Below are 15,321 nucleotides of genomic sequence, written 5' to 3' on the forward strand. Positions count from 1 at the left end.
TCCTTTCGGTTTAACTAGTTTAAGTAGAGGATATCGTACAGCCCCAACTGCAACCGTAAACAAAAACAAGTGTTGTGAAATATGAATAAATAAATAAAATATGAATCATATTGCTAGAGCCTGTCCATTTAATCGGAAGAGCAATTAAATCAGCTGATTAAAGCCTTCATTCACATCAGCAATTCGGCCAATCTATGCCAATTGTTGTTTTTTTTCTTCTTTCACCTTCATGGACACTAATTATTAATAGCAACAAATAATACAAAGCGGTCAATATTTGTACAGATTTGTTTTTAGGACTACGTTTAGCTGCTGTGGTCTGTAGTCCGGAAAGTACGGTGCATCTTAATGCGCCACACCGCGTTCAGACTGACACCACCACTGACGACACAACAGCTGAATTAAACAGTGCACACAAATGTGCACTAAAAAGCAGCAAGCCAGCAAATGCTTGCTGGCTTTTAACAACGTGCATGGCAGTCAAACGTGTGAGTGTGTGTGTGTGTGTGTGTTTGTGTGTAATGTTGCTGTGACAAATGTTAGCCACAAGGGAGATAACCTTGACAGTGGGCGAGAAAGCTGTTGCTAGGTAACTATAGAGTGCTAGTGCATTGCTAACTCTTGCAAGGGTAATAGTCTCATTCTATGGTTTTACAGGCAATGATAATCAATACATTAAAAAAATAATAAATCATTTCAGCTTTTTGGCAGTATTGCTAGCATGGTTTTTGTAGAAGCAGATGCAATACAGTGGCAATTTTTATTTTTTTTTTTCCTCCGAACGTGACTAAAGCGTTATGTGAATTATGAAAATACAATCGACCCCCACAATAAAAACAGGGCCAGCCTGCGAATAGTGACAATCTTTTTTATTTATTTATTTAACACCCAAAAATCTTCAAAAACACTGATACATACACATACAATTTACGTTTACCATGAAAGATATGTATAAAATTATAAAATCCTATTTTTGGCCATGCAGCCTCCAAGCCGGAAACTTTAATCAGAATCAGAATCAGAATGCCGTTTATTGTCATTATTCTCCGTGTCCAACGAGATTGGAGAGCTCCCCTCTTCAGTGCAATGTAAAAAAATAATATAATTAAATATATCAATTAAATTAAGTAAAGATTAAATAATTAAATGAAAAATAAATATAAAATTAAATAAATAAAACGCATTATGTTGCATTTCTAAAATTAAAAAAAAATAATATTAGCAAACAATTAGAATGTTGAGAATGACAACAGAAAGTGTAATTCAAAATAAAAAGCAGCAGCTCTCTCTCCTCACTGAAGTCGTGAATTGCATTTTGTTGCTTAATTCCGTGAAAATAGATTCCCGATTTTTTGAAAGTGCACCTCCAAAGGGCAAATGACACTAATGGATGATGTTGATGATGATAACATCCATATGTCAAGTGGGCCGAGTGCATTAGCCGCATATTGGTGCCAAATACATCAAATTGTTAAACGACAATTTCGTTGTCCGTTACAGTTAGTCTACATTGATCACTTTGCATGAGCTCTTCCTGTCCCACCTTCTCCCTCTTTCCCCTTCAGACGCTCCCGTCTCGGCTGTCTAATTTAATCAGCCAACTTCCTGTTTACCTGTTTCTCAAGTCACATTTATGGGCGCGCGCGTGTGTATGTGTGTGTGTGTGTGTATTCGTGTGTGTCTACTCTGCAGCTGAGCAAATGCAGTTATCCATTATCCAAACTAATCAGAGCGGCCATCCTGTCTCGTCTACTTTTCCAAACCGACTCGCGCTCACATTTCCAGAAATAATTTTACATTTCTCTATCCATGAATAGCGATAGTAAATACAGAGACATTCCGAGTACTTTATGTGTGGCTCTCTTGAGCAAGGCAACACCGAAAATAGTTTCTTGTGGACGAGAGGGAGTGCGGAAAGGATGCGAGAAAGAGGAGGGAAGTCAAAACGTAGTTTTCAGGTGATGCAATCAGAAACCAAGAAATTTGGCTTCATGTGGGAGTATGTTTGTCACACACGTTCCCTCCTCCACTCTTGTTGGAGGTTTAGAAGCAGATGTGTCAGGCTCACACTCATGCGAGAGAGTGTGGAGCAAAGTACGTAGTTCTGTGTGGCGAGCATTAAAGAGGTTACAACGTGTGTATTTATAGTTCATGAATTCAGCTGACTGCAACTCTCACTTCCACTGGCACACTCTGAACTGTAAAGATGCACGGTTTGACAATGTGTGCACACAAGATCAGGATGTTGTATTCAGCAGTAGGGCCCGACCAATAAATCGGCCGGCCGATTAAATCGGTCAATTATGGCCAAAATAATAATCGACAGTTGCTGACTAAATTAATCTGGAATGGAAACATACATTCCACTCATATTTGTAACATGAATGCTGATAAAATCCTTTTGTGTTAGTGTTTATGATTATAATTGCCCTGTATTTTTTTTTTTTAAATGAATGCTGCTCACTCTGGTTTGCTTTGATTTTCACAGACACTGTTCAAGCTCCTCTTTGCAGATCTGTTTAATGTCAGCAATTAGTGCATATGGGTGGAAAGAATCTAGAGACGACTAGTGTTAGAATTAACCAGCAAGGCTGAACTAATTGGCTGCCCCTGGTTCAGGAGTCAACTAAATGGCTGCATTTGGTCAAAAACAGTTTCTCTAGAGGAAACAGATTGTTTTAGCCTGATCTTTTGCGAATAAAAATGCCAACGCTCTCACACTATCATCACTCTGTTCACAGCTGCAGTGGTTTGTCGGGGTGTGTGCGTGCGTGTGTGTGTGTGTGTGTGTGGGTGCCTGATTGTGAATTTTTGCAGTTTGAGAGCAAGCACACTTGCATGTGTAGGATGATAGAGAGGATGCTTGTTGCCTAGCAACACCTTCTATGCAATCCTGGACTCTGCAGTTGTGTGCGTGCGTGTCTGTGTGAGTATGTGGCGCTGAGAATAGAGTTCAGGTGCAACATCATGAAATTTGTATTTTCCGGAGCAAATTAATTATGCATGTTGAGTGTATAGCATCCATTACGATTAATTGGTGACCAGTAAAAGGTGTAGCTCACCTTTGCTCCAGCTGGGATAGTACTCAGTACTCATTCACTGCCGGCCCAGATAAAATGAATGTACTTTTTGACGTCTATACACGTCAATGGCAATGAATGTGTTAACATGATACAGGTGCTAAGAATGGCATAAGAATATTGATAAATTGTAAACATGTCTTGTGAATCTGAACCACATAGTCAAGTGCTGTAAATATTATTTATCTCTTGCTTGGTAGCTTGACCTGGTTTTGGTTGAACTTGGGGATGGAAACTGATCTCCAAATCCCCACTCTATTCCATATCTGGCTGGCCGCGCTACTTTGCTACGTGGCGGGACACTGAGTCTCAGTTGTGTTGTTGCACATCTCATCTTTCAAAACCATTTTTTACCATTTTTGTCACACTTGGGTAAATACTGGGATATCCAAAACTGGTGTTTCAGAGGTGACCAATATTTGTGCATCACTTACACACTGTGTAATATTTTTTCAAGATATATGCACAATTAAATATGTTAAAATATTATGTATATATATATATATATATATATATATATATAATTTATTATATTAAATATAAGTTATGTAAATGAAATGCGTTTCATGATACTGAGAGCTTTTGATTATCTTGTTTTGCTCATGAGAAGACACAGGGGATGATGAAAAGTCATTATTTTATTCAACTTTATTCAAACTACAACCACAATAATAAACACGTGAAATGAATCTGCCAGCTAAAGCCGAACATTTGTAATCGTGAAGTTGTTTTTTTAAAATGACATAAAAGCGAAAAACCTGTTTGCCAATCACCGAAAGGTGTTATGCTGTTATGTTTGGATGTGAATCGTGAATCTGTGCAGTTTATCGTCGTGTGTGTGTATATGAGACTTGGAACTTGGATGAAATTCGCTGAGCGCTCTCTCTCTCCGACTCTGTCCTTATATGATGTCTCGTACGCAGCCTCTGCCCTTATTTGATGACATGAGTCATGCGGGGCAGTCAGGTCCTTTTATGAGGGCAGACATAGAAGCGGTGAAGTGCATGGAAAAGCAAATACACGACACACGGTAGCCAAAATACAAGGAGAGAAATACACTTCAGTCTCACAACTGAACGTGAAACAGCTTTTCCGTGTGTATTACACGCTTTGTCCACTCTGTCTTATACATTGCAGGTTCTGCTTTTTTTGAAGTCATGTCGTTTTATATTTTTAAACACAAATATAACTAAAAAAAATATGTATTATGAATACCAAAAATGTATTCTACAACAAACATATTTTTTAATTCATGCATATAGTATTTTTTGTCATTCTTGTTGAACTTCCGGCTAAGCAAAATATGGTCCTGGGGCCACATCTGGCCCACTCACAATATTTGACTGGCCCTCACAGTGACTCTGAAGTCAAAGTAATATGTAAAATAATTGTACTTTTATTTTGAAAGTTGTCCTTTAATGTAATGTGCCATCTTTAATTCAATTAAAAGAATTGCAATCAGTTCTATAGTGACTTAAACAGTAAGTCACAATAGATACAAGTAGCAGTAGCTACTTGATTGAATCTTCAACAATGCTTCCATCCAGCTATTGTGATGCCAGCAACAACTGAGTCAGACAAAGAGAGAGAGAAAAAAAAGCAGATCAACTTTCAACCCCGCAAACCTGAAAAATGTGCCAACTAAAGGTTGCGAAGAGATGAAGGCCTTGTCAGAGGAGAGAAATCGAGGACAGACCAACACAACAGGTCTGCTCTCAGCTTTCCCGAGTGCAGCGCGCTATTTTCCATTCTTACTGCCAGGGAGAAGGCGAGAGCGAGGACAAGAGCCGAAACTTGGAGAGGATGGACGAAGTAACAGGCTGTCGGTGTGAAAAGAGAAAAGAGCATGTGTTCAATTATCGCAATGGGTGTGGGCCCATTCAACAACTCTAAAAGAAGAAAAAATGTGCTGTCTTAAAAAGCATTGCCTTATTCTTTGTCATTAAGAATTTACCAATGATGTCTTCTCACCCATAGGCAGGATCATTCATGTTTTTCCGCATTTTTTTTTTGTCTTTTCGCCTCAAAATTTGTATATATATATATATATTTTTTTAATATAATTAACACATTATTTCAACTGTATGTTCTTATATTTCTTTTAATATTGCTGACACACAAAATCTGGCAAAATTCACAACAGCTCACTTTCAGACACATATTCAAATAAACCTTCCCGACAATTCTGTTTGGGCGAACGCTCCAGTCGAGCAACTTTTATACAGTACGAGCAATTAAAACGTTTTGGTGACAAAAATTCAACGCATGCCACTGTACAGTTCCCCGATGACCTGTTTTTGGTAGCATTCATGATCCCATTAGAGTCCACAGAGTAATGGATGTATTTTAGCTGGATTAAATGTATCCCATCCAGCTGGGGCAGACTGCAATAAAACACAGTAATACGGATAAGAGGTGGTCCGTATTATTTCCATTGACAAGGCATTGTGATCGGATATCAAATCCACTTTAATAAATGTATTATTGTCCCCTAATTACCAATTGGAAATGTTTCCTCTTGTGATCAGCTACTTTTGTGTTATCAACCAAACGAGGGTGGACCTCATTTCTTGACCACTCATTTCAAACAGGCTTCATCACACTTGTTAATTTAAAAAAAAAATTTTTTTTTTCATCTTTTTGAAGCCACTTTACTATCGGTACAGCAGATGAATATTTAATACTCTGCATTCAAACACACGGTGGATATTGATACTGGTTTTAAGTGCTTTTGCTCTGTGTGTGTGTGTGTGTGTCGGTGAATCTCTATATTAAGCATCCAGAAATAGCCAGTTAGGAAATCCATGTTCCTCTTCCAGTGGTGCTGGGAGCTGTCTCCTCTACAATAGAGTGCCTGTACAGCTTCCTGCGCTCTCCAGTGTGTGTGTATTGGTGTGTGTGTGGGGGTGTGTGTGTGTAAAATCCACAAGATAAAACAAATATGCAAATTCATTAAGAGTAATAATGCAACAATATTATCTCATAAATGAGGTCAAATTTATTTGACCTAAGAGCATTTTTAAAAAAGAGGTCAGTTTTTATTATTTCCAGTGCCAGGGGGAAAAAAAACAAGGACAAAGTTGTTGTGTTTTTCAGCTTTGTTGCTTTTGGATGCAGTATGTAAAATTCTTATGCTTAATGCTGTTTCTGTTATTAAAAGTTTTTTTGGATGGACTTGGAGTTTGCCTCAATAGTGTAAAGAATCTTCTTTCATGATATTCTCAGCTCACACCCGAGGAAATGACAGTCTGATGATTCAAAGAAAACGGGCTTTGTTCCGACTAACCACCAACAATTTACGTGCATTATCTCATTTTGCGTTTGTTTGTTTTTTTCCAGAGTTGCTTGGGTCCGCAAAGAAAGTGAACGTCAACTTCCAGGATACAGACGGGTGAGTTGCATCATTTTCCTCGCTTCATCCGTGTGCCGTCCCCCCCTCATCCTTTACTCTCCGTGCCACTCTTGCTTGTTAGGAGTCATCCTGATACCACCTCCCTCTCCCCCCCGCCTCCTCCGTGTATTTCCTCTGGTTCCATTCATATAAAAGCTTCATTGTCCTAGTTAGTTTTGCCTCTGTAGTAGAAAAGGCTGGAGGATAAGCCCAAATCCCACTCAGCTCAAGTTCAAACTAGCGTTTTTATGTCCTATTTGTGGGTGAAAGCAAGGACTAATGCGATTTGAGTGGTTGTATACATCTGTCCATATCTTTCCCATTTGAGAGGTTGAGCAGGATGCCGCTACGTGAGGATGTCAGAATAGCCTCATTTTCGCCATTCATAATTATAGGAACTAACAATCGAAGGTTTCGGACTCTGCTCTGAAAACAAACAACGGAATGTTGATTTCATTATTTCTGTTTATGCCGTTGGTGTCACAAAGTTTATAAAAAATTATTGTGTTTGCAGTGAATTGATTTTAGTATCGTACACATAGAAATGTTAACCCCCAAAAAATGCTAAAATGTAAATAAATACAGATCATATTGGCTCTCAAGTAACTTATTTTTTTTAATATAGCATAGCTTGTAATTCCAAAACATGATACAGTGAAGTTCCAATAAGTCTCAACTGCTATAAATACTGTCATATTTTTTATGACTGGAATGTATTAACATGGGAGCATGTTGTTGATCCTACCAGCAATTTTACATACTCGGAGAATCTATGGTGAGGAACAAGATACTCTGGGTTTCCTTTGTGGCCTTTTCTGGGAATAAGGCGGGAAGAAAAAAAAAGAAAAGAATAAAAATGAGTTTTGAGTAGAAGCTCAGGTGATATAAATCAAACTGAAATGAAGACAGCTGGTGTGAGAAGCTAAAAAGGTCTTTAAAGATATCTAAAACTCAAATATTTAAATTGCTTGGTGTATTTTTTTTTTGTTATGATCTATTTCGATAGATTGTTCAGTATGAATGAATAAAATACCCCACCCCTTACAAATCAACACATTTATCGTGTTTATGGGAGCTCCATTTGCTCCCATGTAACTTGAAGCCTGACCTTAATCTATTTTAGAATTTCCACTTTCGTGTGAGAGGAATGTTTTTTTTTAGGGAATTGGCTGATATGTTGGGAAATTACATTGAGTGACTGTAGATGCCTTAAAAAAAAAATGATGCCCTACAGCTTTTGCTATAATTTGAAAACAACTCCAGGATGTAACCTCTGGGAACGCTTCAACTGTATTAAATGTATAAATCATGACAGACTCTGAAAAAGGCAGAAAATGTTTGCACCGATGGGCACTTTTTTACTCTAAAAGTATGTTTCTTCGTGGGATTTTTTTGTAGCACCTTCAGAGTGAGTATTAAACATGTTGTTGCATGCCCTTTGTGGTTTATTTTTTTGAGCAACATTTTACTGTGTAATCTTTCCGGCCTAATCACTGTGAGAGCAAACAATTAGAAAACATATTTCACATTCAACACACAATATTTACAATATTTATATATATATATATATATATATATATATAATATTATATATATAATATTTACAAACTGCACTAAACTGGAAGTGCGCACTTAAAACAAAAGCATAGTTTAAACCGGAAGTAGTCATTTCCAATGCAAATTTCAAATGATAATGAAATTCCGTGCATTTATTTTTTTTTTAACTTTCAAATTAAGTGAATTACAGTGTGATATGAAGGACGGGAAAAACACAAAGGCAAAATAAAAATCAAATTGGACTTTTGAGTTGCTGTATCCAACACATTGACAAATTGTTTGTTTCAATTTGTTAAAGCAGGATGGCGGAATATTCGTCAGTAAGGGTGTACAAAAAAAAATATATTTTATATGCTAAGAGTCAATAAATCGATGATAAAGTTCAGAATCGATTTTCACGATTTTTTCAAGAAAGCAAAGGTAAAGCTGACACTTCCTTCCAGCAGATGGCAGTGTGGAGCTCTTTTTTGTCGTGGCGAGTCAGCCGGCTCAAGAATTAAGCAGAGTCACACGACGTCAACTGAATATAGCAGTGCCTGAGCCACGCAGCCGGTGCAAAACAAATAGATGAAAACTACGATGGAGAAAAATAACAATAACCGTGATATTGAATTGCAAATCGCAGTAATATCAATAACCGTGATAGGAATCTAATCGCCACACTAGTATTGTGATTTGAATCGAATCTGGTGAGTGAATCGTCCCACCGCTATTGGTCAACATTTTCTCCGGCTTCCTTTTACATTCCCAAAACATGCATATAAGGTTAACAGAGAAGTCTAAATTATCTAGCACCCAACTAACCGTGAAACCTCCCCATGGTGCACTCTGTTTTGTGCAAACGGGCACACAGCGTAATTATAGCCTTTGTATTAGTGATAAATAACCTAAAACCGCGAAATCCCCCCTCCTAACCTACAAAATATTGAAACTTGAATGACAGAAGAACAGTAGGTGAATCCTGAGATCAAACGACTGTCGCGGAAGAATGTTGGAATATTATGACACCATTTTAAAAACTAACAGTAATAGGGTTGCTAGGTAGAGTGATCACAGAGTGAGAAACAGTGGAGGGAAATAGCTTTAGGCCCAAGATTCACGGCAGGCAAGCGAACTGGAAGATGGATATAGAAAAAGGAAGAGGGGAATAAATATTGCACGAGACGTTTTACCACTTGGCAAAGGGAAGAGCTCCCTTCCCCTTCCTCCATATATACAACCAGTGATGCTAAAAGGAGGTACAAACAAACACACACACACACACACACACAAACGGTGTGTTGTTCAGCCTCGTAAAGCATTGTGTAATATATCCGCGCTTCACCCTGTAGGGGAAAGTGAGGGTGGGATTAGGTTATGACACGTGCTTTTTACTCACTGCTCAGTGGGCCGTTACACCTGCAGCGCTCGATTGAAGGGCGACCGGAAGGTCAAAGGATGCCGATGCTCTGCTTTGATATTCATTGGAATTTTCACAGCCAAATGGAGAGTATTCACGCATACAACACAATTAGCACCAACTGAACAATTTGCTACATGTCAACCATATTTGATTCGGTCTCAAGCTGTGGAAGTGGCATGCTATCGGTGGACTCATCATGCTCATTTTTTTTTTTTTTTTTTTGTGTGTGTGATGAGATGCCAAGAGATCAGAATCTCTCGAATGTGTTAGAGGTATTTTGAAAAAAAAATTGCATTAGCATTGTATCGTGATCGAGACGTCAACATATTACATGAGGAGTGATTGGCAAAATTGTTGTTGGTGTTGCTGTCACTCCATTCCAGAATTGTGACTTTTACCACCTTCCGAAAAAAATACTTTTATTCACACACGTAATTTTTTTTTGTTACATGAATTTTATTCTTGAATTTAATCCTTGAGACTGCTATTTAGTAGTCTTCAACCTGTTTGGTGGAGTTCAGCAGGTTGATTATAGATTGCACTCGGTCTATTGCAGCTTATAAAACATCCTGTATGTTGACGGCGACATTTCTTATGACTTCTCCTGCTGGCGACATTATTAAAGCCACTCACAAACAAGCGAGACGTATGAAATCTGAAGATGTGTTTTGACAATCATTATCATTGTTTGGGATATTGACAGTAAGGACAAAAACATTAAGAATTGTTCAATACTTATATTCCCAACCAAGTGTAGAAAATGCTCAAATAAATGTAACCACGGTTAATCTTAAATCCGGAAATTAAAAAACATTCTTGGACGAACGAGTAAAACACAGTGCAGATATTTGTTGATCATCCATCCATTTGATTACGAGTTAAACTTGTCATAACTTTACACTGGGTTTCATTTGTAGTAATTTTGTCTTTGGATTTTGACATTTTAAGGTCGCCCACAGTGTTTGAAAAGTCTCCTTTCTTTCCCTGATGTTCTACATTTGCCAACACAACACCCCTCACCTCTGCTCTATTTTCTACCTCTGCTTGATGTGTTTCAGCCTAATCCTTTGCTCCTAATGTATTTGCCATGCTAAGCGTTGTCCTTGCAGCATTTCGGTCCCGCGTGCCTGCGTTGAGCGTACAAACGCTTTATGGTATATTTGTGCAGCGGTGTTGGGGTAAAACTGAATCAATCAAGTTTAATTCACACTTTTGACACTGATGAGTTTGTGTATACGTACGTGTCCCCGTGTAGATTTTCCCCTCTGCATCATGCGTCCCTCAACGGGAATATGGAGCTTATTACTCTGTTGCTGGAGTCACAAGCAGCGGTTGACATCAGAGACCAGAAAGGTAAAAATGAACATTTTCATATAAGTAAAAACATTTTCAAATTTTCACTCTTCTTGACACTACTTTGTGTTTTTCGAACCCTGCGCACAGGCATGCGGCCACTGCACTACGCAGCCTGGCAGGGGAAGGCGGAGCCTATGAAGATGCTCCTCAAATCGGGTTCGTCTGTTAATATCCAATCGGATGAAGGACAGATTCCTCTCCACCTGTCAGCGCAGCACGGACATTACGACGTGGTGAGTGAGTGATAGCTACGTAATGGCATGTGTGGTGCTTAATGCATGATGCTCTAAGGCGGGTGTGGGCAAACTACGGCCCGGGGGCCACATGCGGTATTTTATTGAACCAACACTAACGTGTTGTCTGAAAAGGTCGGAAGGTCAATATTTGTAATTAGCGGAGTGCCAGCATACACTAAAAACCCATAAAAACTAACACATGAAAATAAGTGTTCGAGCAGGAGCGGAAATGATGAACAGTGATAAATGGGGGAACGCTCTACTTCAATATTCATGCTGCATTACGATGGGAAATCTTTTGCAAAGATGTGAGTGAAGTGTTGTGCTACATCCAGAGGAATTGAAATATGGAGTTCACATATTGTGAATATGGATTATTTCCAGTCTGAAATGCTGCTGCAGCACCAGTCCAACCCATGCATTGTGGATAATGCTGGCAAAACACCGCTGGACCTAGCCTGTGAGTTCGGCAGAGTTGGGGTATGAAACTTTGCATTTTTAAAAGCTACTTAGAAATCTCATCATATAATCAGAAATAATCATGAAATTAGCGTTGAAGCATTTTTGTCCCGTGTGTCTGGATGCGTTTATGCACTTATGCAGGTTGTCCAATTATTGCTGTCGAGTAACATGTGCGCTGCGCTGCTGGAACCCAAGAAAGGAGATACCACGGATCCCAATGGGACATCTCCGCTTCATTTGGCTGCCAAGAATGGACACATTGACATAATTAGGTACAGCACAGATGTAAACACTCGCGCACGCACACACAAACAGGCACACACACACACGACTATATCGTTGGTGCTGATGCTCAACTATTTATTCTCGTGAGCCACTTCGTTTTGCTACTACTTTACTTCTGAGATTACATGGTGGTTTTATAAATGTTATATCGCTCAGATATGACTGACACCATCAAAAAGGCAATCATTAAACATTATGTTCAATATCACGGTGGTTTAAAATAGAGGGTACCCAATGCAGCTTCATTTTCGCCCTTGGATTATTTTGCCACAATCACAACAATCCTGATTTAAAATACTTAAGTTATCCCCAACAAGGATCCAGAATAAAGCAATACAGTGAAGTGAATAAAATTAAAAAAAACTCATCCGGCGTTCCAGATTGACTGACAAGACTGCTAAATTGGGAACGCTAACAATTAGGCCTCATGTAAAAGGCATCAAACGAGAATATTTAGATTATATGAGCGATCTTTTACAGCGTGTCCATCAAATATGCATGTTGCCTTGTTTGTCGGGATAATGACGGGAAGCTGCAGCATCTCGTCAACAATAGAGCGCAGCGAATGAATCGGCGCTATTTCAATTTTTTTATTGCACTTGGAATCTCAGTAATATTTGGAATAATTGCCATTTTTTTTCTCTGTGTTGTGCTGTTTACTTGCCACGCTCCCGAAGTGACGTTTCTAAACAACTGCTTAGTGGTGCCAAGAATTCCAAAATGTTTGCATTTTGGTCTTTCCATGTGTGCAATTCACACTAAGATGGCTCTGTGTGCTTCATCAGTTTGCATCTGTGATGCTTCTCAGGCTCTTGTCAACCTCTCTCATTCTCATATCCACATGTTTTTTTTCCCTTGCGCTTCCCACTCCTCTTGGCTCTGCCGTGGGCAGGCTGTTGATCCAGTCGGGAATTGACATCAACCGACAGACCAAAGCGGGTACTGCCCTGCATGAGGCGGCCCTTTGCGGCAAGACCGAGGCTGTGAGACTCCTGCTGGAAGTAAGTGGGAATTTGTCTAACGCTTTACTGACGGCCGAGCTGGAGTGCTGGTCGGCATTATTGGCACTGGTGTCTAATTGACTTTTTTTTTGCTAGGTGCTATGGACAAAAACTAATTAAAACTACATCTCGTTTATAGAACAAACTAAAAGTAGTTAGAATTATTGTGAAAATGTCCTTTGTTTTTTTCTTTATCAATTCATATCATAGATAAGCTTTTGGGGTTCATTTTAGATTTTTTTTTTTGCTGTAAATTTATTGTTGCCGAAAAAGACAAGTCAGATGTTTGAGAATTTTTGTTCATTTTACTCCATACCACAATATTTAGTGACATTTTTATTTTTTATTTGCATTTGCCAAATAAACCACATATTCCAAAATACAACGATTGTCTTTCCGTTGAGGTATTTCATTTAAAAAAAACTTCTTTGACACCAATTCCTATTTAGAAATAATTTTGGTGGTAGTTTGTTGCATCTTAGTGTGTTTTGGAAATATCACAAAAATATACTTAAGTCCATTTTTCAGCAAAGCAGTCGGATCCACCCAGAAAAAAAACAAAAAAAAAATCTAAAATTAAAATCGGTAAATTGGTGAATATGCCGGGGATTTATTTATTTATTTAGTTTTTTTATTCTTTAGTTTGTGACTGTGTGGAACTGCACAGCATCCTATTAAATGGTATTTTGGTTACTTTATTTTGCAATATGATCTGAACCAAACCCATCACTCATTTCAGTGCTATCAAATTTTGAAATTTGCAGAAAACTTGCTAATATTAAATTGTTCTTAATTTTCTGACCAGAAATTTATGCTATCTCATTCTTGATAATGAGCAACAAATATCTTGTCCTCCCCCCGTCTCTTAATAACTGAGGGAATTTGGGATCATTGCAGAAAAAGAGATTTTGCATTCCAAGTGACTCAAACAAGGAGCTGATGCTCTACCTCAGCCGCTTCCAGACAGATTTCAACATATCGCTAAGACAGTTTAAGCTGCTTTTACGGATGCATGTTGTTCATTTGAGGAGGTAAAGGGCCAACGAGAAGACATTTTGCCTTCACATACTGATGGCTCCTTGTGCTTTGGGAGCTGTGAAGAGATGACCCTCGGCCACATTTATTTCCATCCATGAAGGTCTAGCAGCGTTAACGAGGACGCTTTGGGACATACGGCCTACTCATGAAAGGGTTTGTAAAATCTCGTCACCCCGACATGATAAAACTGAGGCCCAGTAAAAGCGCTGGGATGCAAAGCACACGCTTCACAGAGAGAGGCAGAGAGATTATGCAAATGGTGTTTTTATGCAAGTGACATTAAAATGCCAGCCAGTTTACGGAAAAGACGAGCATGGAGACTAACTTTTGCATTTACAATCCCTTGGGAGGGGTGATGTTCTGATTATTTATCATGAGGCTTTATTCATGTGATTTAAAGTGTGTATGTGGTATTGTTCTTTGGCCTTTGACTTGTTAAGTCATCATAGTTAAAAACGAAAAACCTGCTGAGTTCAATTATGACAGGATGCGTCATGGTTTTGAAATAACAGTTTTTCTCCCGTGGAAATGTAATGAACTGCGAGTGATGCGGTACAATAGATCATGTGCTGCAAATTTCAATTACTGCCAATTGTTTTCTCATTCTCCTCTTTTGTCTTTCTGTGTGCAGAGTGGTATCAATGCCACGGTGCGAAACACCTACAGCCAGACTGCGCTGGACATTGTGTATCAGTTCACCGCAACCCAAGCAAGCAGAGAGATCAAGCAACTTCTACGGGGTACAGGATGGATGGATGATTTTGTATTAAGTCTTAACTTCTCAGGATGTTTATTGCTTTTGATTTTGTTGTCCCATAGGAAAAAAAAAATGAAATAAAAATAAAATACACCAAAATGTGAATTGCTGAGGTGAGGTCTCAAGAGATGTATTTAGAATAATAAAAATAGATAATGTATATTTCTACTATATAATGCTACTTTAGTTTTTATTGAATGTACAAATAAGCATTCGTAATTGGGACAAACCATACTTAGTTGTTCTATCAAACTGTTGACACGGTTGAGCTGCGAGAATAGGTATTTGTACTTGGTGATCGACAGAGCAGTACACTAATTGACTGAGTGTAATTAAGTGGTTTGGTAATGAAGTGCTGACATCACAAGTGAAAATGCATCCCATTGTCTTAATGGCCATTTGCTTTTTTTCCCCCCACACTTTGAACTCCTCTTCCACTTGCTTGACTCATTGAGTCTTATAGAACCAACTCTGGTCACCATGGTAACGAAATTCAACCACTCATCGTAGGCTCAGCAGTACATCCGTGTTATTAGGACAGCTGGGAAGTGTTTCTGAACTATAAAAATAAATAAATAAATAAATAAAAATGAATAAATAATATGTCTTCTTTATTTGTTAGTTACGTGAATGATAATTATTTTTTTTTTTCGTTACAGATGCATCTGCTGCTCTCCAGGTTCGGGCTTTGAAAGATTACTGCAACAATTACGACTTAACTAGCCTCAACATCAAAGCAGGAGACGTCATTACGGT

General features: G+C 38.5%; 1 protein-coding gene across 8 annotated transcripts in view; it reads left to right on the forward strand.

The window, feature by feature from the left end:
* The window catches only part of caskin1 (CASK interacting protein 1), a 54,464-nt gene that overhangs the window by 16,217 nt on the left and 22,926 nt on the right, over window positions 1–15,321 (forward strand). For all 8 annotated transcript variants that reach the window (XM_088316021.1, XM_088316020.1, XM_088316022.1 and 5 more), the window contains exons 2-9: window positions 6,420–6,471; window positions 10,686–10,783; window positions 10,874–11,019; window positions 11,407–11,502; window positions 11,626–11,756; window positions 12,662–12,770; window positions 14,440–14,548; window positions 15,225–15,319. In XM_088316021.1, the coding sequence (XP_088172147.1) occupies window positions 6,420–6,471; window positions 10,686–10,783; window positions 10,874–11,019; window positions 11,407–11,502; window positions 11,626–11,756; window positions 12,662–12,770; window positions 14,440–14,548; window positions 15,225–15,319 (836 nt within the window). The remainder of the gene's footprint in view (window positions 1–6,419; window positions 6,472–10,685; window positions 10,784–10,873; window positions 11,020–11,406; window positions 11,503–11,625; window positions 11,757–12,661; window positions 12,771–14,439; window positions 14,549–15,224; window positions 15,320–15,321) is intronic.

Source organism: Idiotropiscis lumnitzeri, chromosome 15, assembly GCF_059441095.1.
Source record: "Idiotropiscis lumnitzeri isolate Australia: NSW breed Sydney's pygmy pipehorse chromosome 15, RoL_Ilum_1.0, whole genome shotgun sequence".
Taxonomy (NCBI): Eukaryota; Metazoa; Chordata; class Actinopteri; order Syngnathiformes; family Syngnathidae; genus Idiotropiscis; species Idiotropiscis lumnitzeri.